General features: G+C 42.0%; 1 protein-coding gene across 1 annotated transcript in view; it reads left to right on the forward strand.

The window, feature by feature from the left end:
- The window catches only part of LOC139407487 (DNA nucleotidylexotransferase-like), a 138,336-nt gene extending 117,078 nt beyond the window's left edge, over positions 1–21,258 (forward strand). Inside the window, exon 11 of the mRNA XM_071151314.1 lies at positions 19,368–21,258. Within this exon, the coding sequence (XP_071007415.1) occupies positions 19,368–19,454 (87 nt within the window). The 3' untranslated portion in view covers positions 19,455–21,258. The remainder of the gene's footprint in view (positions 1–19,367) is intronic.
- The last annotated feature ends 682 nt before the right edge of the window (positions 21,259–21,940 follow it).

Consider the following 21,940-nt stretch of genomic DNA (forward strand, 5'->3'; position numbering starts at 1 on the left):
ATCTTTTGTTCATACCCCACAGGGAAATTGAACTTATCCCAGAGGCTGCTCCAAGTTGCCGCTGGCGGAGAAGAGGTATTCAGGGTGGAGGTGGGCACACCATCCACCACTTCTGAGTACTGTATATTACTCACTAATATTCAGTGTCGGACAATAAAGTAGACGAGCTAAGGGTGAGGGTCTCCTTCCAGAAAGACATCAAGGACTGTAACATACTCTGTTTCATGGAATCATGGCTCTCTTGGGAAATACTTTCCCCGTCCATACAGCCAGCTGGGTTCTCAGAGCAGACAGGAATAAAGAGCTCTCCGGGAATAAGATAGGCGGGGGTGTATGCTTCATGATTAGCTACTCACGGTGTGATTGTGATAACATACAGAAAAATACAGTCATTTTGTTCACCCAACCTAGAATACCTCACAATAAAATGCTGACCGTATTACCTCCCAAGATAATTAGCTTTGGTTATAGTCACATCCATGTATATTTCCCTCAAGCCGATACCATGACGGCCCTCAAGGAACTACACTGGACTTTATTTAACTGGAAACTACATATCCTGAGGCCGCATTTATTGTAGCTGTGGATTTTAAATAAGCAAATTTGAGGAAAAAGCCACCGAAGTTCTATAAAACATTGACTGTAGTACTCATTTAGGGAAAACACTAGATCACTGCTACTTGCCGTTTCGAGATGCCAACAAGGCCCTCCCCCGCCCTCCCTTCGGCAAATCAGATGACGACTCCATTTTGCTCTTCCCTTCCTATAGGCAGAAACTCAAACAGGAATAACCTGTGCTAAGGTCTATTCAACGCTCGTCTGACCAATTGGAATCCATGCTTCATGATTGTTTTGATCACGCAGAATCAAAATGTTGTTTTGATTTTGTTATACTCTTGTGAATTCTATGGTTTTTACTAGATTACTTGTAGTTTTTCATGTTGTTTGTCTGTAATTTTTGTCATGACTTGGTGCTGCCTATCTTGGCCAGGACACTCTTGAAAAAGAGATTTTAAATCTCAATGAGCCCTTCCTGGTTAAATAAAGGTTACATTTAAAAATAAAAATACAAAATTGGCGCTTACACTGGCACGGTGACTGAGTTCCTCAAGAAGTGTATAGGGGATGTTGTTCCAACGGCGACTATTAAAACCTACCCAAATCATAAACCGAGGATAGATGTCAGCATTCTCGCAAAACTGAAAGCTGAAACACCGCATTTAACCATGGAAAGGTGACTGGGAATATGGTCAAATAGTGTAGGTATTCCTTCCATAAGGCAATCAAATAGGCAAAACGTAAGTTCAGAGACAAAGTGGCTCAACGGCTCTGACACGAGACGTATGTGGCAAGGTCTACAGAAAATCACGGATTACAAAGGGAAAACCAGCCATGGACTCCCAAGGACTGTGGGTTCTCGTTCTCCATGGCCGACGTGAATAAGACATTTAAGCGTGTTAAAACAGTCTCATTTCACTTTAATAATGCGGTTAGGACCTGTTATAACACATTAATGAAATGCTTATAAGTGTGTAAGAAATGAATTAGTCAAAGTAAATTGTTACTGGAACCTGTGTTAAATCCAACTTTTCCTGAGCTCACTGAATGAACTCCATACATATCTAAAGTTGCGAAGCCATCTGTGATCTCGTAATCTCGAGGGACAACTACTATGTAGTATAGAGACTAAGGCGTGAGCTTCGTAAAAATGTGGATTTCAACTTTTATTTGACAGTGGGTCACACATGTTACAATACGTGTAGACTGGTAAGCCATTGAGGGGGGGGGAGACTTAAGTTCCAATGTTAATTAAGAAAATTCAAATGAATGGCATGGACACGATTATTGGCACCTAGGAGCTACTACTTGGTTAGACAGCCTTTGGCGAAGATAACTCCAAAAATAAGCTTTTTGTAGCCGTCAGCTTCTTGGCACCCAGGAGCTTGCTGCACCTGTCACTGGCAATTTATCCCACACTTCAGCTGCACACTACTCAATTCTTCAAAGTTTGAGGGGTGCCTTCCAACAACTGCTGTCTTCAGATATCACCATAGGTTTCTGATGGGATTCAGATCTGGACTCATTGCTGGCCACTCTAGAACAGTCTTGAAACATTCCTGGGATCTTTTTGATGTGTGTTTGGGTTGTTGTCCTGCTGGAAGACCTTCAAGAGAGACAAAGTTTTTGGAGACTGTGTTGAACATTGCTGTAACGCTCATCGTTGGGAGAGAGAGGAGGAGGACCAAGGTGCAGCGTGGTAAGTGTTAATCCTTTTAATAAACTGAACTGAACACTAAATACAAAGTAACAAAAGAGAACAAACGAAACAGCCCTGTCAGGTGCAACACACACTAAACAGAAAATAATCACCCACGAAACACAATATTTGTTATCTTTTTTATTTCACCTTTATTTAACCAGGTAGGCTAGTTGAGAACAAGTTCTCATTTACAATTGTGACCTGGCCAAGATAAAGCACAGCAGTGTGAACAGACAACAACACAGAGTTACACATGGAGTAAACAATAAACAACTGGCAACGAATATGTAGCGAGGGCCAGCCGACTAAAGCATACAGGTCACAGTGGTGGGTGGTATAAGGTGCTTTAGCGCTAACAGAAAACAGGCTCCCCAAATATGCTTCTCAATCAGGGACAACGATTGACAGCTGCCTCTGATTGAGAACCATACCAGGCCAAACACAGAAATAGCAAATCATAGAAAAACTAACATAGACAACCCACTCAACTCACTCCCTGACCATACTAAAACAAAGACATAACAAAAGAACTAAGGTCAAAACGTGACAATTGCACTCCAAAACATCTTGATAATCGGCTGATTTCATTCAATCTTGCACATGTTCAAGCAATAAGGCACCTCAGGGTTTTTTGGTATATGACCAATATACCAAGGCTAAGTGCTGTGTCCAGGCACTCTGCTTCACATCGTGCATAAGAACAACCCTTAGGCGTGGTATATTGGCCAAAACACCGCACCCCTAGGGCCCTATGGCTTAAATATACAATGGCTAAGGGTTGTTCTAAAGCACAACCAGAAGCGGACTGCCTGTATCCAGCCCTTAGCCATTGTATATTGGCCATACTGTATACCACAAACCCTGAAGTGCATGATTGCTATTAGAAACTGTCTGTATGCACACACACACACACACACACACACACACACACACACACACACACACACACACACACACACACACACACACACACACACACACACACACACACACACACACACACACACACACACACACACACACACACACACACACACACACACACACATACAGCTTCTTCTTGGTTGGGTCCTCTTATAGTCCACTTGGGCCGCCTGGTCTTCAGCACTGATTGATTCTTATTTGCTGCCTCCTGAATTCAATCTGAGTGCAGCTGCTGTAATCAGGGCCTGCTCTTCTGGCTTGGACCTGACCAGCCTTTATGGCACAGTCAGTTTATCTGGCTGCAGCCCTGCAACAGGTCTGTCTCTCTGCTTACAGCCTGGGTCATGTTCATTCAACCTGGTCTCATAGATTAGATGTAACATAGTAAACGTAAATACAGGACACACTCAAATTAGTATGATGTATTATGTTTGGTATGGTTACATAAGACAGATGGCTAAGGCAAAACACTGAAGTAGGGTGGTTGGTTGGGCGTTTAACACAAACGTCTAGCAACCCAAAGGTTACGAGTTTTAATTTCATTATGGACCATTTTAGAAAATTAAACTACTTACTACTTTTTTGAAGCTTTGTAACTACTTAGCATTTTAGTTAACCCTTCCCCTAACCCTAACCTTAAAACCCTTTTAGCTAACTCTTCCTCTAACCCTAACCTTAACCTTTTAACCTAACTCCTAAACATAACCCTAAACTAGCTAAAGTATGCCAGCTAGCTAACGTTAGGCACCTAGCTAGAAGTAATGACATATTATACATTTTGCAGATTCGTAACATATTGTACGTTTTGCAAATTTGTAACATATAATACGAATTGTAATTTGTGACATATTATACGAAATGGGTGATGGACATCCACAAATTAATACATACCATACAAAACGTAACATATCATACTCAATGAAGTATCTCGGATTTACATACGGAATAATATGAAGTGCTCTGAGACCCGCTTGATGTGCCTGCACTGTGCCTATAAATGCGCATTTTTGATTTCCGTTTTTAAATGATTTCTACTGCGTGCCCTAATGAATACAACCCAGATTAAAACTCTCTCATTCATTCTCCTTGACCAGGAGAAACTGGTCGCTCTGGATAAGAAAGACCAAGAGGCAGTTTACCTTAAAACCTTTAAACATGTATAATATTCTGGCCGTCAAGAGCAGTTCAAGGACATTCTTTTGACATTTTCTATGGTTTATCACTGGGTGTTGACGTTAAGAACAGGTCTGAAAGCTGTGGCTTTGAGAGAGCAGAGTGTCAGGTATTAGTGGAGATGGTATGACACTAGGTTGATTTACATAATGAAGCTCACATTTGCTGTAGATTCAGTTTCAAATGTGGCAATATACTTCACTTAAGTCCTTTAAGCATTTAAAATGTGAATAAAGTTACTGTAAGCAAACTCAGTGAAAGCACATAAAAACTCGAGCCAGCGTAAGGATTTTCCATGACTATATATAGTCTGCCAATTTCCATTGTGAGGAGATTGTCATGCTTTTTACACAGAGATCTCTTCAAAGCCAACCCTTCACAATGCTTCTCAATCTCCCTCTCCTTGAACATGGAGCCTTTTCTCTCCATCCACCAAAGAAATCCCACCCCCAGTGACAGGGGAACAATGCAAATATGGACTCTCATTTCAGGCTACAATTGCCGTGTGATTGGGTCATTTTCCATGGAGGTCAGAGACACAATTAAGGCTGGTGTAATAGGAGTGATAGGGGAGAGTCGGGGAGAGCGAGCTACAGGGAAATTGATGGTGTGCAATGAGAGAGTGACAGGAGCAGGGTGTTGAACTGTTGGCCTGTGGTGGTAGATTACTGAGACTACTGAGTCTCCGTGTGGGCAAAGTGCTGAAAGCAGGTGGTGATGATGCTGGTAGCACTGAGATATCAGGAAGTGGTATGTGTGTGTGTATGACTGTACGTTTTTTCTGGGTTGAGATTTGACTTTTACTGAAAGATCAGAAACCACAGGTATACAGTGTCCATGTTAAATATGTTCTAACAATAATAATAAATAATACATGGATAATGTTATACATTGAACTTTATTAAACCATTAACTTATTAAGTTGATATTTAACTTCCAGATCTGTACAGATGGTTCCTGGTAAGGCCACGCTAAGCAATGTATGTTGTGTGATCATATTCTATCGAGGGACCTTACACTGAGTGTGCAAAGCATTAGGGACACCTTCCTAATATTGAGTTGCACCCCCTTTTCACCTCAGAACAGCCTCAATTCGATGGGGCATGGACTCTACAAGGTGTCGAAAGCGTTCCATGGGGATGCTGGCCCATGTTGACTCCAATGCTTTCCAGAGTTGTGTCAACTTGGCTGGATGTCCTTTGGGTGGTGGACCATTTTTGATACACAAGGGAAACTGTTGACTGTGAAAAACCCAGCAGCGTTGCAGTTCTTGACACACTCAAACCGATAAGCCTAGCACCATCTACCATACCCCTTTCAAAAGGCACTTAAATATTTTGTCTTGCCCCTTCACCTTCTGAATGGCACACATTCACAATCCATGTCTCTATTGTCTCAAGGCTTAACAATCCTATAACCTGTTTCCTGCCCTTCATCTACACTGATTGAAGTGGATTTAACAGGTGACATTAATAAGGGATCATAGCTTTCACCTGGATTCACTTGGTCAGTCTATGTCAGGGAAAGAGCAGGTGTTCCTAGTGTTTTGTACACTCAGTGTATGTTCGTCAAAATGAATTATTCTGAAGGTCAATGCCTTTGAGGGAAGCAATGAAACTGAGTTCGAGCTATGGACGGAGAGGTCAAGAAACCTTGTGAGAGAAAAGAGAGAACAGAGACTTAAGACAGAGTGAGACAGAGGGAGCGACAGATAGGGGGAAAACATTGATTAAAACAGTCCCCAAACGAGGGTGAATAATACCACGTGAATAACACCAAAGTCTCTCTCACATCCCCTCTCTGCCACTCCTCTCAACATCGTCCCTTATTTCCCCACCTCCCCCCTCCCTTCCCATCCTCCCTTCCTCCCACACAAGGCCCATTACCAGTCTTTCCTGGGAGAGAAAACGAGGGGTATTTATAGATCTGTCAATGTTTTTCTGTCAAAAATGGAATTCAATGCCAAGCTATTATCCTTGAATCCACAACCTACAATCTATTCTTATGGAATCATAAAGAGAAGAAATTAGTTCCGAACTCAGAAGATTTCAGAAGAGAATAGGAGGGGGAGGATGAAAGAGACAGGGGACGGAAGGGGGTAACGATAGGAGTGCGGTGTCGTCGCTCGGGCTAACTCTAGAGACGGATCTTGCTCCATTATTGATGAAAGTGAATGGCAGAGGTTTTCACTCTGGCTCTGATGTTGGGTCTATCTGCCTGTCATATAACATGAATTGACATGGCCCTTGCGGTGACACAGGCACCACCCATCCATAGCTCCGATTTCCTGCTATTGTGTGCTATTCCTGCAACCATGACATGACCATTTACTGTGACTACAGTAAAAGAAACTAGAGGCAACAATGACCGTATGTGTGTGTATGAGAGAGTTCAAGGTAGCATGCCCACTAGCTTAATATTTTGTTACTGCAACATTAACTGTTCCAATACAATAGCCATACACATTCAAATCAGTTACATATCTTAACTCGTTTTAAGATGAAAACACAGTTAAAAAAAAAAGCCTTCCAAATAGCTCATATTTTCCAGATAATTTTTTCATTAATCAGAATCGTCCTAGTGCTGATACAGCAGCGTTGGATCACAATGCAGGAAGAAGTAGATTGGTCATGCAAAACCATCCCCTTTTGAAGAAACCAATTAATTATTTACAGGCTTCAGTAGAGCAGAGAAACTTAATTTATTGTTATCATTAAAGGAGCGTTCTGGTTGGGTCCGTACAAGAGAGAACCGGGCAAAAGGCTCATTAGTTAGCCGAGAACTTCATAACACTGCAGCAGTTTAGTGTACTTCCTAGAACTTCATGGATATTTCCTAACTTCAGCATTCTATTGTTATTGCATCAGAATACATTGGAAAATAAAGCCTAATCAACAATACCAATTGACAATATGGATTTACTGTATGAGGGAACTCTGAAACTCTCCAACTTGACAGTGTCATGTAAGTCAGGTATAATCAAGGAACGGCTGTGGAGTTCTTTGGAAATAATCCACGGTGCAAGGGGTGTGATACAGACTTGAGGTGCAGTTTTCATCTCATACTGACATCTGTTGTCTACAGCCCAAATCATACAGGTAGAATTTTTTTTATACACGTGTCAACCAGCGTGCTAACACGGGAAATAGAATGCATGGGAGTGAATCAGGGAAAACGGAAGGGCCGCGAGCATCAACGGCGTCTTGAGAGTATAGCACGTTAAATTAGGCAGCAAGTGTCACGCCCTGATCTGTTTAACCTGTCCTTGTGCTTGTCTCCACCCTGCTCCAGGTGTTGCCCATCTTCCCCATTATCCCCTGGGTACTTATACCTGTGTTCTCTGTTTGTCTGTTGCCAGTTCGTCTTGTTGGTCAAGTCATTCAGCATTTTGTCTCAGCTCCTGCTTTTCCCCAGTCTCTCTTATTCTCGCTCTCCTGGATATGACGTTTCTATTTCCTGTGCATTCTATTTCCCCTGACTTTATGACCTGTCCTGACTCTGAGCCGGCCTGCCTGACCACTCTGCCTGCCCCTGACCCTGAGCCTGCCTGCCATCTTGTGCCTTTGCCCCTACTCTGGATTACCAACCTCTGCCTGACCTGACCCTGAGCCTGCTTGCCTTCCTGTGCCTTTGTCACTACTCTGGATTATCGACTCCCGCCTGCCTTGACCTGTCATTTGCCTGTCTCTGTTGCTGTAATAAACATTGTTACTTCAACACAGTCTGCATTTGGGTCTTACCTGAAATATGATAGCAAGTTTATTTTGCTCATGTTTATGCATAGACATTTTGGTACAGTGCACTGAGAAATTGTTAGAAAAATACTTTTGTGCATTGTTACCTCTGGAATTTTGTGTCTATTTAGTGATGATAAGCCAATATTATGTATAGGATAGTGCTTTAATAAAACATGTCTATCAATAATAGAATGCAACAACATTCAACTGGGTTGTGTTTCAGAATTATATATACAGTGCCTTGCGAAAGTATTCGGCCCCCTTGAACTTTGCGACCTTTTGCCACATTTCAGGCTTTAAACATAAAGATATAAAACTGTATTTTTCTGTGAAGAATCAACAACAAGTGGGACACAATCATGAAGTGGAACGACATTTATTGGATATTTCAAACTTTTTTAACAAATCAAAAACTGAAAAATTGGGCGTGCAAAATTATTCAGCCCCTTTACTTTCAGTGCAGCAAACTCTCTCCAGAAGTTCAGTGAGGATCTCTGAATGATCCAATGTTGACCTAAATGACTAATGATGATAAATACAATCCACCTGTGTGTAATCAAGTCTCCGTATAAATGCACCTGCACTGTGATAGTCTCAGAGGTCTGTTAAAAGCGCAGAGAGCATCATGAAGAACAAGGAACACACCAGGCAGGTCCGAGATACTGTTGTGAAGAAGTTTAAAGCCGGATTTGGATACAAAAATATTTCCCAAGCTTTAAACATCCCAAGGAGCACTGTGCAAGCGATAATATTGAAATGGAAGGAGTATCAGACCACTGCAAATCTACCAAGACCTGGCCGTCCCTCTAAACTTTCAGCTCATACAAGGAGAAGACTGATCAGAGATGCAGCCAAGAGGCCCATGATCACTCTGGATGAACTGCAGAGATCTACAGCTGAGGTGGGAGACTCTGTCCATAGGACAACAATCAGTCGTATATTGCACAAATCTGGCCTTTATGGAAGAGTGGCAAGAAGAAAGCCATTTCTTAAAGATATCCATAAAAAGTGTCGTTTAAAGTTTGCCACAAGCCACCTGGGAGACACACCAAACATGTGGAAGAAGGTGCTCTGGTCAGATGAAACCAAAATTGAACTTTTTGGCAACAATGCAATGGCGTAAAAGCAACACAGCTCATCACCTTGAACACACCATCCCCACTGTCAAACATGGTGGTGGCAGCATCATGGTTTGGGCCTGCTTTTCTTCAGCAGGGACAGGGAAGATGGTTAAAATTGATGGGAAGATGGATGGAGCCAAATACAGGACCATTCTGGAAGAAAACCTGATGGAGTCTGCAAAAGACCTGAGACTGGGACAGAGATTTGTCTTCCAACAAGATAATGATCCAAAACATAAAGCAAAATCTACAATGGAATGGTTCAAAAATAAACATATTCAGGTGTTAGAATGACCAAGTCAAAGTCCAGACCTGAATCCAATCGAGAATCTGTGGAAAGAACTGAAAACTGCTGTTCACAAATGCTCTCCATCCAACCTCACTGAGCTCGAGCTGTTTTGCAAGGAGGAATGGGAAAAAATGTCAGTCTATCGATGTGCAAAACTGATAGAGACATACCCCAAGCGACTTACAGCTGTAATCGCAGCAAAAGGTGGCGCTACAAAGTATTAACTTAAGGGGGCTGAATAATTTTGCACGCCCAATTTTTCAGTTTTTGATTTGTTAAAAAAGTTTGAAATATCCAATAAATGTCGTTCCACTTCATGATTGTGTCCCACTTGTTGTTGATTCTTCACAAAAAAATACAGTTTTATATCTTTATGTTTGAAGCCTGAAATGTGGCAAAAGGTCGCAAAGTTCAAGGGGGCCGAATACTTTCGCAAGGCACTGTATTTATATACATTTTTTTTAAATTTATTAAACCTTTATTTAACTTGGCAAGTCAGTTAAGAATACATTCTTATTTCCAGTGATGGCCTACGCCGGCCAAACCCAGATGACGCTGGGCCAATTGTGCTCCGCCCTATGGGACTCCCAATCGCTGCCGGATGTGATACAGCCTGGATTCAAAACAGGGTGTCTGTAGTGATGCGTCTAGCACTGAGATGCGGTGCCTTAGACCGCTACGCCACTCGGGAGCCCTGGTTCGAATCCATACATGTCACGTTGTTAATGGAATTTCTTGACAGTGTCGCCGTTTTTGTTTACAGACAATTGATTAATAAAGTTCAAACATAGTGCATGGTTATTGAGTGCCTTGGTTCAAAAATGAATCAATCTGGTCTAGAGATTAAGTGGGTCATTTGTAGAAAGGAAATTAGAGGATTTTTTATGATTTTCCCTACCTTGCTAAAGTTGAATGGTAAAAAAAAAATATTAGTCTGTGTAGGTTATGGTTGATCTGACAAATAGGCTACCTGTTTGAAAACAATACTCTTGTACACGCAAATTCACACCGTTGACGAACGTTAGTCATATGACAGTCATGTGTTATCTAGGCCTTATGACTTAGGGTGGAAGGAACGTGTTACAGAGGAAAGAAATAGAGCATTCTGCTTAATAGGCAATGAGATGTAAATGCCTTTATCTTCCTCTGATCATTACATTTGGACACCCATGAACAAATAACGGTCATTTACTGGATGTTTATGTGGCTACATAAACACAGATGAAACCAAAACGTATGAAACCATGGTGGCCAAATAAACTCATTCTGTGTGTATGATTAAAAGGTTGATTATCTGGCACTGTTTTCCCTTACTGCCCAGTGCATTGGGCTGATTAGCAGGCTGAGAGAGTTAGGTAATGAAAACCACATTCAGCTCAATAGCCTTTTTATGGTTCAGAGTGGTTTATGATGCTAACACTAATTGCTGGGTTGATTAGTTAGGTGTCTGAGTTGTCTCCTCTCTCTGTGGTTCTATTCTGTTGCTCTAGGGTGCCTGAAGAAGGCTGGGGGTGTGTGCTCGTGTGTGTGTGTGTGTGTTCTGATCGTGGGTGGATCATTTCAGTAGGAAAGCAGAGGCCCAAATCGACTCCCTCTTTTCCGCCACTGTCAGCCCTTTCCTGTAAGCTGCAATAAAGATAGATTCATTTAGAGACAATCCAAATATTTTCGATTCATCAATCTCTAGGCAATAACAACCTGGTTCAAGGTGGTGACAGTAAGGAGGAAACTATCCAAACAAAGGGAGGGAGGATGGATGTGGCCCACGCTGGTATGCCTTATGTAATAGCCTTGATGTGGTTTGATACAGTATCTATAGATTTCTAATGGAGAGACCCACATGAATAGTATGACGGGGACTGTAGAAATATGATACAGTAAGCTATAGGTGAATGTGTGTCTTCCTTACTGAAACAATATGTTCTTCAGTCCAGGGGAAACCTTTTTAGAGGTGTCAAATGTAAATGGTTTATTTTTGAAAAGGTGACTATTTCGAAATACTTATTTTCCTTTCAATACATGACATGCATTGCTTGCTGTCCAACAGAGGAAAACAAACACAACAGTCCTGAATTGCCATGTCCTTCAGACATACTTATCTCTGCCAATGTATTATATATACTCTAGATGATGAATATCAACACTGAGATTACTTTAAAAAATAAAGTAGCCTACTCTCCAACATGCCACCTGTTGTGTGTGTTTGTCGTATTTGTGTAGCCTTTGTAAATTTACATGTTCCTATTAGTTGTTTTTTTTGTGTGTGGATTTGCATATTATTCAACCGTTTGCATATCCCTGTGTCTAAGGACCCACAAAACAGCAGGTCTGTTGTAGTATGTGTGTGCGGTGTGCGTGTGTGTGTGTTTGGTTTTACTATTCTTGTGGGTACCAGAAGTCTCGTCGGTCCCCACAAGTAAAAAAAAAAAGAAAGGAAAAAAAAGAAGATGCTAATTTTAGGCTTAGGGGTTAGGTTAAGGTTTAAGAGGGTTTCTGTTTGTGCTGGTATCAAACCTTGGTTGTATGTGCCTATTGCAACTTCCTGCTCTGTCCGCACATTGAAAGTCAGGGGGTGAGGGTGGGGGAACATGGGGTGGTTATTTACCTGAGGGATCAATGGAGGTTGATAGCTCAGATGGGTCACCTGCGACAGTTCAACGACAGGAAGACAACAATAAGAGGAATACGAGGGTTGATTAAGTGCTGAGGGTAATCAAGTAGAAAAAAAATATTATAATAATAAATCATGCAACTGGATCAATTAATTTATGTCAAATCACACCAAGTGATAAAGGGATTGAGGGATTCGATGCTACACAAATAAGTGCTATGTTAAATCGGTGAATATAAGAAAATTAATAATGTAAAGGACAAAACCAAAGACAAAACAAGACAGGGCAAATAAACACTTTTTTTTCTGAACTTCTCCTGGTGTTGGTGGCCCCTCTGGCTCTCCTAATTGGGCCCCCACCGACTCCTACAGGTCAAGGCTGTATATTATTCTTTAGCATTGAAGCAAAGTCCAGACAAGATTAAGTTTGGCTATCCACCTGGGTGCAGCTGCTCTTCTCTGGGTTATGGTACCGGAAGCTTTCATCTCCAGACCAGTGATGCTGAGGGAGGTTGTGGGGTGGGTTTGAAAGTGTTTGACCAGGTGTGTTTGTAGTGTGTTCTTTTCAATTGTGTGTGTGTGTGTGTGTGTGTGTGTGTGTGTGTGTGTGTGTGTGTGTGTGTGTGTGTGTGTGTGTGTGTGTGTGTGTGTGTGTGTGTGTGTGTGTGTGTGTGTGTGTGTGTGTGTGTGTGTGTGTGTGTGTGTGTGTGTGTGTGTGTGTGGGCATGGCTATTTGAGTGGCAGCCAAGTATTTCCATCAGGCCTATCGTCTTGAGTGGCAGCCAACCATTTTCATCAGGCCCATCCATCATGCTGTGTGTCATGGCAGGAAGGCAGTGACATAGAGCAGAGTTGGGGCAGGTGTTTAGAGGGCCTGATGTCTGTGTTCACATCCATGAGATCTGTAATTACGCAGTGGACAGAGAAAATACACAGCTGATTAGCTGCTCATACAATAAGGCAAGGACACTGAAATGCTGGAACGCAAACTCCAGCTCCTCTGCCCTCTGGCCTGAGTTGGTACTGCTACACTTACTCTGTTGGAAGTGGAGTGCTTACTATAGTTGTGTTATGGCAGAATAAAGTAGTACTTATTGTAGTACATGGAAGGTAGGATCATTTGTGCATGACATATGCTCCTTATTGGAGTAAAAGGGTTTAAGTCAAGTCTCAGAAAAGCAACAATTTGTTCTTGGTCAAAGCTTTAAGGTGGCCAGTAAGTAAAGCAATGTTATCCCCAGAGGGGATTGGACAGAGCTCACATTTCACAGGCCAAGCTTCGACTTGATCGAGGACCATGGCTAAATTGGTCAGTAGTTGGAGCTGATCCTTGTCTGTACTGTTTCCTTTGTTAGCTGGACCTTAGAGTTTACCATAGCTCTCCGTAGAGCCTTTTGAACAGCTAGCATGCATCTTGTTACGGATGCCTGAACCCTAAATCACCTTTAGAACTGACTGTCCCAAAGCTCTTATATGTAACAACCAGTTTCCCAGTCACTGTGTGTATTTTGACTTATTTGCTTCCTGAAATCTGTCTGCTCTGGAACTATGGAGTTGGGAAGAATAAAGCCAGTAGCACTCTCTGTGCACTGTCAATCTCTGTGGAAAGGCTTTAATGCTGTAACTCGATCTTCCACTGACCCTACGCACGCTTGTTAGACTACATACAGTTGAAGTCGGAAGTTTACATAGACTTCATTAAAACTTGTTTTTCAACCACTCCACAAATTTCTTGTTAACCAACTATAGTTTTGGCAAGTCAATTAGGACATCTACTTTGTGCACGACACAAGTCATTTTTCCAACAATTGTTTATAGACAGATAATTTCACTTATAATTCACTGTATCATAAATCCAGTGGGTCAGAAGTTTACATACACTAAGTTGACTGTGCCTTTAAACAGCTTGGAAAATTCCAGAAAAGGATGTCATGGCTTTAGAAGCTTCTGATAGGCTAATTGACATAATTTGACTCAATTGGAGGTGTACCTGTGGATGTATTTGAAGGCCTACCTTCAAACTCAGTGCCTCTTTGCTTGACATCATGGGAAAATCAAAAGATATCAGCCAAGACCTCAGAAAAAATTGTTTAGACCTCCAGAAGTCTGGTACATCCTTGGGAGCAATTTCCAAATGCCTGAAGGTACCACGTTCATCTGTACAAACAATAGTACGCAAGTATAAACACCATGGGACCACGCAGCCGTCATACCGTTCAGGAAGGAGATGCATTCTGTCTCCTAGGGATGAACGTACTTTGGTGCGAAAAGTGCAAATCAATCCCAGAACAACAGCAAAGGACCTTGTGAAGATGCTGAAGGAAACAGGTACAAAAGTATCTATATCCACAGTAAAACGAGTCCTATAATCGACATAACCTGAAAGGCCGGAAGAAAGGAAGAAGCCACTGCTCCGAAACCGCCATAAAAAGCCAGACTACAGTTTGCAACTGCACATGGGGTCAAAGATGGTACTTTTTGGAGAAATGTCCTCTGGTCTGATTAAACAAAATTAGAACTGTTTGGCCATAAGAACCATTGTTATGTTTGGAGGAAAAGGGGGGCTTGCAAGCCAAAGAACACCATCCCAACCGTGAAGCACGGGGGTGGCAGCATCATGTTGTGGGGGTGCTTTGCTGCAGGAGGGTCTAGTGCACTTCAAAAAATAGATGGCATCATGAGATGGAAAATTATGTGGATATATTGAAGCAATATCTCAAGACATCAGTCAGGAAGTTAAATCTTGTTCGCAAATTGGTCTTCCAAATGACCCCAAGCATACTTCCAAAGTTGTGGTAAAATGGCAACAAAGTCAAGGTATTGGAGTGGCCATCACAAAGCCCTGACCTCAAGCCCATAGAACATTTATGGGCAGAACTGAAAAAGCGTGTGTGAGCAAGGAGTCCTACATACCTGACTCAGTTACAACAGCTCAGTTAGAAGGAATGAGCCAAAATTCCCCCAACTTATTGTGGGAAGCTTGTGGAAGGCTACCCAAAACATTTGACCCAAGTTAAACAATTCAAAGGGCAATGCTACCAAATTGTAACGTTCTGAGTGTAGTGGGTGAGAAGTCAGGCGCAGGAAGCAGAGAGTTCAGGGGAGTGCTATTTTAATGCACAACAACGGCGAACATAAGCCAACCCCACGAAAACACAGGGCGTAATACAACACAAACGCCCCAAACAGGGGGACTTAAACTGTCCAGAAAAAACCCACGAAATGGGAAAGCACGTAACTCACAGACGTGCACACAAGTTTACACAACACAGAAGGTCACAATAATTAATCCCGCACAAGGAACCAGGCGGGCCGGCTGTCTAATAAAGCCTCACTAATTATACCCAACTCAAAACAGGTGCACTCAATAAACACATAAGGAGGGGGAGGAAATAATCAGTGGCAGCTAGTAGGCCGGCGACGACGACCGCCGAGCGCCACCCGAACGGGAAGGGGAGCCACCTTCGGTCGGAGTCGTGACACAAATACTATTTGAGTGTATGTAAACTTCTGACCCACTGGGAATGTGATGAAAAAAATGAAAGCTGAAACAAATCATTCTGTCTACTATTTTTCTGACATTTCACATTCTTAAAATAAAGTGGTGATCCTAACTGACCTAAGACAGGACATTTTTACTAGGATCTAATGTCAGGAATTGTGAAAAACTGAGTTTAAATGTATCTGGCTAAGGTGTATGTAAACTTCCGACAAAACATTTACACACTCAATCACACACACTATATGTGACCCGCTTCAGAAAACTAGGCCTATGTCACAAGTCGCGACTTCACAGGAGAGCCATTTGAACATTATTTTTGTATTTTTTTATCATAACACATTTTTTTTGGCTTGAAATGCCTTCTGGAACATGTGAACTTTCCTGTGACTTAATAACAAACTTGTATGCCATCTGTAACTATGAATAAAATTGTTAGCTTTGTTGGTTAAGCCACAGAAAAAGGCAGCAACCTTCCCACTAGCCATGATTGGATGAGGTAATGAGTGGGCTGGACATGCTGAGAGTTCAGGGTTTGTCTGCCATATAGAGGGCTTCTGTCTATTTGAGCTGTTCAGTCTGTATTGGTAATCTGTTAGCTAGCTAGCTACATTGAACCTGGTTGGTTAGTTCCCAGCAGATTCATGCAGGGTAGTAATGACATGTTTTGGCACTATGTTCATTGTTGTTTAACTAGCTAACGTTAGCTCGCTGACTCAATAGCTAACATTACGTGATGTGTGTGATCTTACACATTGTTCACCTTGCTAGGTTAATTGTTTACCTAGCTAGCTAGCTACATGTCTTAAGATAAAGTGTAATGTTAGCTAACTAGCTACCATTAGCTGGCACCCTAGCTAACGTTACGTGCATGATGTAATTATTCTCATCCCAGAGCCATTTGCTTTGCTAGTTAGAGCCTAATGTTAGCTAGCTAACATTGAACCTGGTTGGTTAGCTCCCAACAGATTCATGCAGGGTAGTAATGACATGATTTGACACTATGTTCATTGTTGTTTAACTAGCTAACGTTAGCTGGCTGGCTCGTTAGCTAACATTATGTGATATGTGTGATCTTACACGTTGTTTACCTTGCTAGCTAGCTTCATGTCTTAAGCTAAAGTGCACAACACCCTTTGAATATGGCCGATGTCAGTAAACATCGGCAAAAAAACAAACGTAATGAAATTGTTGACAGCAGTGCTGGTTAGGCTGTTTTCATGAGGTAAACAAATCATTGGCCAGAGCGTCTAGTGTGCTCTGAACGCTCCGAGAGCAAAACTAAATGGGTGGGGCTGAAGCTTAAGAGGGTGTGAACGATGCTGAATGGGTGTAGACAAAGAAGAACTCTTCACTAGATACCAAAACATTCAAAGCCAATTTTTCAAAAGTGAGTTTACAAGTTTATTAACTTTCAAAGCAGATTTACTTTCCCATTGTTCCTCAAAATGCAGTGTATGAAATGCAATTTTGTAGCATCGTCTCTACTTTTATCCAATGTAAAAAACACAATTTCAAATGATAAGACCAAATCCAGTTTGTGAGTCCCATATTGACATTCCCACACAAAGCCCACACACATACACCACCACACACGCAGACCAATATAACACAAACACACATACATACACATTACACACGCACGCACACTCACACACAGTTTTACACTCATCATTTGCTGCTGCTTCTCTGTTCTTCATTTTACTCGAATTATCTATCCTGATGCGTAGTCACTTTAACCTGCCTTCGTGTACATATCCACCTCAAATACCTCGTTCCTCTACATGTTGATCTGGTACTGGTACTCCCTGTAGCTCCATTCTTGTGTATTTTATTGTATTCTTCTTGTGTTACTATTTTTTTGTTTTGCATTGTTGGGACTCGTAAGCAAGCATTTCACGGTAAAGTCTTTGTTTTCTATATGTTTTGTATGTGTGTGTGTGTGCCTTGCGGGCACGGCTGCATTTGCTGAGAGTCAGGTGATAATCAAATTGACAGGATCAAGATTCAAGCCTTGACTGTTTGTAAGATAGATCTTGTCAACAGAGTTAGAAGTCAAATGAAGACTGAAAGAGTGTTTAAACAGACTGGACCGTGGCTGGCCTGACTGCTTTTACCCAGCATGCACTTAGGGCCTCTAACATCCCCCTTGTCATTTGCATTGTAAATAACGAGTTGGCATGGCGGGATATATGCCTAGAAGTGCTTTTCACTCTCTCCTACCAGTTATGCTTGGTTATCATCTGCCGTTAGCTGGCAGGAAAGGCCACATTTTTCCTCTCTTCTCATTTCTGTGTGTCAGGTCTAGTTTAGCACTTCAAGGCAGAATGTGTCAGGGTTAAAGCTTTTCACCGGGCATCTCACACTCACAAGGTGAGTCAGGCTCACCACTGAAACATAGCGTTACTTAGAGCAAGGTCAGAGTTTTTTATGACTGTGAGGAGGACGCAGGTAGCTGGATATAAATCTGGGTGTTCACGCTATGGTCAGAGTTGGCACATTTACTGTTCAGTAGCAAATGTTGGCCATAAGAATGATGGCCTCCATTCTACTTTATATGAGTTAATGCACATCTTGTTAGATTTTCATCAAATCATAGCAACTGTGTATTTTTGGTTCAAGGGGTACTGTTGTGAGTCAGAAGAGAAAAGTCTAGTAACTGACTATGTTGACTCATTGATATAGTGATCTCATCTTGAGTTACTGATCTAATCATACTTGTGCTTCTATGGTTTGACCCTTGAGATGTTTTCAGTGCGTGCGTGGCCTCTTGCCGTCAAGCCATGTCAACTCTCACAGTCTATGTATGTGTTTGTAATATTGCAGACAACAAACAGTACATGAGACACCTGACACCTGCTCGTTGAACATCTCATTCCAAAATCATGGACATTAATACTACTATAACAGTCTCCACTTTTCTGGGAAGGCTTTCCACTAAATGTTGGAAGATTGGAAGCAAGGCCCTGCAGCATTCAACCACAAGAGCATTAGTGAGGTCGGGCACTAGTGTTGGGCGATCAGGCCTGGCTCGCAGTCAGCGTTCCAAATAATCCCAAAGGTGTTCAATGGGGTTGAGGTCAGGGCTCTGTGCAGGCCAGTCAAGTTATTCCACACCGATCTCGACAAACCATTTCTGTATGGACCTCGCTTTGTACACAGGGGCATTGTCATGATGAAACAGGAAAGGGCCTTCCTCAAACTGTTGCCACAAAATTGGAAGCACAGAATAATCTAGAATGTCATTGTATGCTGTTGCGTTAAGATTTCCCTTCACTGGAACTCCCTTCACTGGACGAACAGGTATTGTGCTGACGTTGCTTTCAGATGCAGTTTGGAACTCGTTAGTGAGTGTTGCACTTGGCGGTCCCGTTCTGTGAGCTTGTGTGGCCTACCACTTTGCGGATGAGCCGTTGTTGCTCCTATACGTTTCTACTTCACATTAACAGCACTGACAGTTGACCAGGGCAGCTCTAGCAGGGCAGAAATTTGATGAACTGACTTGTTGGAAAGGTGGCATCCTATGACATTGCCACATTGAAAGTCACTGAGCCATTTTACTGCCAATGTTTGTCTATGGAGATTGCATGGCTGTGTGCTCGGGTGTGAAACCGGTGTGAAACAGGTGTTGCTGAAATAGCCAAATCCACTAATTTGAAGGGGTGTCCACATTCTTTTGGACATGTAGTGTATATTTTATGTCTACAATGTTTCTGAATCCAACCATCAATTTTGTCTTTGTTCTTTCTCCAGAAACTATTCCTACCGGCAACTTCAGAGGAGGATATCTTTGCCCATCTGGGTTTGGAGTATGTGGAGCCCTGGCAGAGAAACGCATAAGCATGTTTCCCTCACAGACACCCATACAATGCCACCTTGGCTACATACAGTACATCACTCCCATCTGTCTACCCGCTCGGCTACACACTACTGCAATCTCATTTCAAAGAGCCTAATCTGGGTTGATTTCTATACTTGTGTTCTGTTGTTGGACTAGATGCTGATGTATGATTCATCATTTTAGTCTTTTCATCATGCCTGGCTGCTTTCTGTTAGCCTCTTAGCGAGTAAACATTCTGCTCTGTCATTCACAACACACTTTTCTCTGAACATTCTTGTCTATGTGACTGATACAAAGCTAAATCAACAAATGAATTGCCTGTGGTGGCTGCAAGGTAAAAAGGGAGAGAGGAGAGGGGTATAAGCGTGGGCGAGAGAGAGAAAGCCTCATCGAGAAAAATGGTTGTAATCAACCTCCTCCTGGCAGGAGAGCGCTCAGCACGAACCGGAGCCAAGCCTCCTGGGAATGGAGAGGTGGGTAATGAGCTGCAGATAGGGGAGCATTCAGCATCCCCGTTTAGCCTCCGTTTGAGCCTCCACATCCACTGGAGATCATTTAGCAACCGCTTGCAACAGCTACAGCCTTCTCCGCTCAGTCCACTGTCACAATCAATCCCTTTCCCGGGCACAGGACTGAATTGTGCTGATTAAGGCCAATCAACTGAGCTGGACAAGCTGCAGTGACCAGGGTTCATATGACAAGTCAGTTCACATTGTAAATGCAATGTTGGTTATTAAGATAGATGTTGACATTTGCAAACATTTACCCCCAATATACAGTAACTTAGTGAGTGTAGCCGTTTTAATGCACTTTTGTTAGGAAGCATGGTATTATTCTTCCCCATGGTATCTCCGTAAGTGCAGATATACTGTACGTCACTGGGGCTATCGCATCCTAGTGAAGAACCCTATTTAAAGATCTTTAAGTAGAGCATCCCAGGCACATTGAGGAGTCGACCCCAGGGCCTAGCTCTCACTCCCTTTACCCTCTCTCCCCTATCCAGGCTGGTCGGTCAAACAGAGAGATTGAGCTCACAGTTTCAACATCACTGTGAAGGTCCAGTGGAGGAAGTGTAACTAATACTGCATGGACAAATACTTTTAAAGCTGTGATGTAATTACTATGGGATTTAGTCCTAACAGTTTCACAATCTTTTAGCAATTTTCTAGGATTTAAATCCCATTAGTTCTGACCTGAAAGGGTCCTGTCTGCCTTAACAATTAAAGAGGAGTGCTCCCACATATCACACACATTCAAGTGTGTTTTCTGTGGTACAAGGTGAGGAATATACTAAAAGTACACACATGTGACAGATACCACTGTTTATGGAAGTGTATTACTGGCCATTTCATTCATACATTGTCGTGTTTGTTTGCTCTGCTTTGCAATAAATCAACAGACCATTCAACAGACTCTCATTGCTACCACCAGTGAAATAAACTGTTAACTGTTATTATAATATGTTCAGAACCTCAATAAACAAAATTAGATTTTGGCAATCGCTTAGAATGAAATCCATAGAAATAGAATGAATAGAACAGGCGTCCCCATTAGTTGACTATACCAAAGTAAGGTCAATAAACAGTGGTACAGTGCAGTATCAACTCTTCAATAAAATCATTCAGTGAATCTGGATTAAAATAATTACAATAGAATAGCAACCAGGTGGTCTTTGCACGTGAATTCAGCACTACACATGTAATAACCTTGCATACTATCATTCTGTACACCTGTTTCAGATAATTTATGATAATAAAAAATTCAAATAATGAATTTAATTCAAAATAAAAATGTAAAAATAAAGACTTCCCCTCTGTGTTATTGGCATACAAGTCAAACTGCTAAAATAAAGGAAACAGTTGAGTAAATGAGGGATACAAAGTATTTTGAAAGCAGGTGCTTCCACACAGATGCTTGTGTGTGTGTGTGTGTGTGTGTGTGTGTGTGTGTGTGTGTGTGTGTGTGTGTGTGTGTCAGTCACCATATCTCAAACCAATTGAACACTTATGGGAGATTCTGGAGCCGTGCCTGAGACAGCGTTTTCCACCACCATCAACAAATAACAAAATTATGGAATTTCTCATGGAACAATGGTGTCGCATCCCTCCAATAGAGTTCCAGACACTTGTAGAATCCATGCAAAGGCTCACTGAAGCTGTTCTGGCAGCTCGGGTTGGACCAACGCCCTATTAAGACACTTCATGTTGGTGTTTCCTTTATTTTGGCAATTACGTGCATTTTGGCAATTTGGCAAATTCATGACTTAAAAATGATGTGTGTGAATAAAAGCAGCTTGATTCGCTGAGAAAAAAAGGTTGTGTTTTGCAGTCCAAACAGTTTACATTTCTCCCTATGCGATCCTTTTTAAACAGCACTTTACTCTCAGCAACATTCTACTGGCACCCATCCTATTAACTCAGCACGGAAGGGAACATTTAAATTGAAGATTGGTGGTGGGTATACCATGTAGGCAGGTCCCACTGCG

This window comes from Oncorhynchus clarkii, chromosome 1 (genome assembly GCF_045791955.1).
Source record: "Oncorhynchus clarkii lewisi isolate Uvic-CL-2024 chromosome 1, UVic_Ocla_1.0, whole genome shotgun sequence".
NCBI classification, from domain to species: domain Eukaryota; kingdom Metazoa; phylum Chordata; class Actinopteri; order Salmoniformes; family Salmonidae; genus Oncorhynchus; species Oncorhynchus clarkii.